At 40.1% G+C, this 3,369-nt stretch overlaps 1 protein-coding gene across 1 annotated transcript; it reads left to right on the top strand.

Annotated features, from left to right (window-relative positions):
• Positions 1-1,376: 1,376 nt before the first annotated feature.
• LOC113870144 lies at positions 1,377-2,792 on the top strand. Its single transcript, XM_027506744.1, has one exon. It carries the CDS (start codon positions 1,377-1,379, stop codon positions 2,790-2,792), a length of 1,416 nt encoding a protein of 471 aa, XP_027362545.1.
• The last annotated feature ends 577 nt before the right edge of the window (positions 2,793-3,369 follow it).

Genomic DNA, 3,369 nt, shown 5'->3' on the forward strand with positions numbered 1-3,369 from the left:
CTAGTACTTCTGTGGTGGTCCTATATTTTTTAAAAATTATTTTGTTAGTTTTATTTCTCTATTAGCATTTTGTCGGCATATTGTGTGTCCAACATTCTTATGTGTCTAATGTTGCATGACACGAGCTAACCCTGGTGAATTGCATCCTTTTAATCCTGAAATTGATAGGACATTTCATCATTTAAGTAGAATACATAAAAGGCTTTCTTTCACTAATATTCAAGTTGATAATAGTGTAGGTTCTATTAGTAGTATTAATCATTCTGTTTTTGTGCATTCTGAGTCTGAGTCTGATTCCTTGCATTCTGATTCCAAGGATATTATTAATATGACTAACAGAACTTTGAAGGAACTCGCAGCACCTGATGTTAACTATCACGCTTTGGCAATTCAGTATTCGAATTTGGATGCAGACTTTGAGCTTAAGTCAGGGCTGATACATCTGCTACCCAAGTTTCATGGTTTAGCTGGGGAAGACCCTCACAAGCACTTGAAGGAATTCCATGTGGTGTGCTCAACCATGAAGCCACATGGAGTAGAGGAGGACCACAACAAGCTGAGGGCATTTCCTTTTTCTTTGGATGGATCTGCCAAGGATTGGTTGTACTACTTGCATCCTGGTTCCATCACAAGCTGGCAGGACATGAAGAGGATGTTTTTGGAGAAGTTCTTACCTACCTCAAGAGCTGTTTCTATTAGGAAAGAAATTTGTGGCATAAGGCAGATTGCTGGAGAGACTCTGCATGAGTATTGGGAGAGGTTCAAGAAATTGTGTGCAAGCTGTCCACACCATCAAATCAGCGACCAACTCCTCATTCAATATTTCTACGAAGGTCTCATGCTAATGGACAGAAGTATGGTTGATGCTGCTTCTGGAGGGGCTTTGGTAGACAAAACTCCCATTGCAGCTCGTGAATTGATTGCAAACATGGCTGCCAATGCAACAATTTGGTACCCGAGCCATGGTGTCTACAAGAGGAGTGAATGAAGTGAAAACTTCTGATACAAACCAGCAAAGGATGGAGAACAGAATAGAAGAGTTGACAACTTTGGTGAGGCATTTGGCACTCGATCAGACACAGCAACCTCAGCAGTCCATTCCAGCAGCAGCAAGCATTTGTGGAATTTGCTGTGTACTAGGTCACGCAACAGATCAATGTCCATAGATGCAAGAAACCAATGAAATAGTTGTTGGAATTTTTCCTAGAAAACCTTTCCAACAACAACAGTAGCAAAGGAATTATGACCCCTTTTCCAATACATATAATCCCGGATGGAGAGATCACCCGAACCTGAGGTATGGTAATTCTAATCAGTTCCAACAACAACAACAGCAACCTCAATATCAGTTCAGGCACCATGCTGCAGAACCAAACATGAGGCAGCAGTATTCACAGCAAGCTAAATTAGACCAACCACAAAGCAGTAGCTCAGAACCAAGCCTAGCAGATTTGGTGAAGCAAATGGCAACCAGCAGTGTCCAGTTTCAGCAGAGAACAGAAGCCAGCATCCAGAATCTACAAACACATATTGGTCAGTTGGCTACAACAGTAAATGAGCTGAAATCCCAAGGTTTTGGCAACCTTCCCTCCCAATCCGTGAGTAATCCAAGGAATGTGAGCGCCATCACTTTGAGAAGTGGCAAGCAGCTTGAAGTTCCAAATGCTGCAACAGAAAAATCAACTTCTGTAGAGATAGATGCAGCTGAAGAACAACCAGAGTCATCCAACAAGAGAAACAGTAGCCATTCTGAACCAAACATTCCGCTGCCTTTTCCAAATAGAGTGACTCAAAACAAGAAGATAGCAGAGGTAGAAATGGACAAGGAGATCATGGAAACTTTTAGGAAAGTTGAAGTCAATATTCCACTCCTAGAAGGTATCAAACAGATCCCAAAGTATGCCAAGTTTCTCAAGGACTTGTGCACTCATAGAAGAAGGCTAAAGGGAAATGAAAAAGTGAGCATGGGCAGAAATGTTTCTGCCATCATTCAGCCAAGCATTCCTCCAAAATGCAAGGATCCTGGGACTTTCACCATTCCATGCATTATAGGAAGCGAGCAATTCAATCAAGCCATGTTGGACCTTGGAGCTTTAATTAATGTGATGCCAAAATCAGTCTACCAATCTTTGCACATTGGAAAGCTCAAGCCAACGGAAGTGGTGATCCAACTTGCCAACCAAAGCACAGCACACCCTGAAGGAGTTTTAGAAGACGTGTTGGTAAGAGTAAATGATCTTATTTTTCTTGCTGAGTTTTATGTATTAAACATAGAGGATGATGTTAATCAACCAACATTGATCTTAGGTAGGCCATTTTTGAAAACTGCTAAAACTAAGATTGATGTACACTCTGGTACTTTATCCATGGAATTTGGAGATAACAAGGTGCATTTTAAATTGCATGATGCCATGAGATATCCACTAGAAGAGCATTCTGTGTTTCATTTAGATATCATTGATACATTGGTTGATGATATGCATGCGAATTTGTGTGCTGAGTTTCCTGAAATTGTAGGCATTAGAGATCACTTTCAATGTTCAGATTGTGATGGAATTCATGATTTATGTGCTGTTTGTGCCAAATTTAATGCATGCATATATGGTTCAAAGTTTGCACAGAATTTTTCTGAGGAGTTACATGCTGATCTTGGAGTTATTAGAACAGATTCTAATTCAAATTTTGCAGTAGTGGAAAATACTGATTGTGCACATTCTGATTATTCTGTGGGTTGTGCAAATAACTCTTATGATGATCTTTCTGTTGTGGGATATGATAATGCTCTTGCATAAGATTTTTCACACATTGTTTCAAGATTCTTACACCTATTGTAAGAATTGTGAACAATGTCAGAAGACAGGTACTATCTCCCTTAGAAATGAGATGTCTCAACAACCATTATTGTTTTGTGAGATATTTGATGTTTGGGGTATTGATTTTATGGGTCCATTTCCTGTCTCATTTGGTTTTGTTTATATTTTGTTGGTTGTTGATTATGTCTCCAAGTGGGTGGAGGCCAAGGCCACCCGAACTGATGACTCTCATGTTGTTGTAGATTTTGTCAAATCACACATTCTTTGTAGGTTCAGAGTGCCCCGGGCAATCATCAGTGATCAAAGAAGCCATTTTTGTAATAGGAACATGGCAGCCCTACTAAGGAAATATGGTGTCACTCACAAGGTTTCAACTCTATACCATCCGCAGACTAATGGACAGGCATAGGTATCAAATAGGGAGCTGAAACATATTTTAGAGAAAACAGTTCAGACAAACAGGAAGGATTGGAGAAAGAAGCTTAAAGATGCACTATGGGCTTATTGCACTGCCTACAAGACCCCTTTGAGGATGTCCCCCTATAGAATTGTCTTT

This window comes from Abrus precatorius, unplaced genomic scaffold, assembly GCF_003935025.1.
Source record: "Abrus precatorius isolate BTA unplaced genomic scaffold, Abrus_2018 Scaffold6, whole genome shotgun sequence".
NCBI lineage: Eukaryota > Viridiplantae > Streptophyta > Magnoliopsida > Fabales > Fabaceae > Abrus > Abrus precatorius.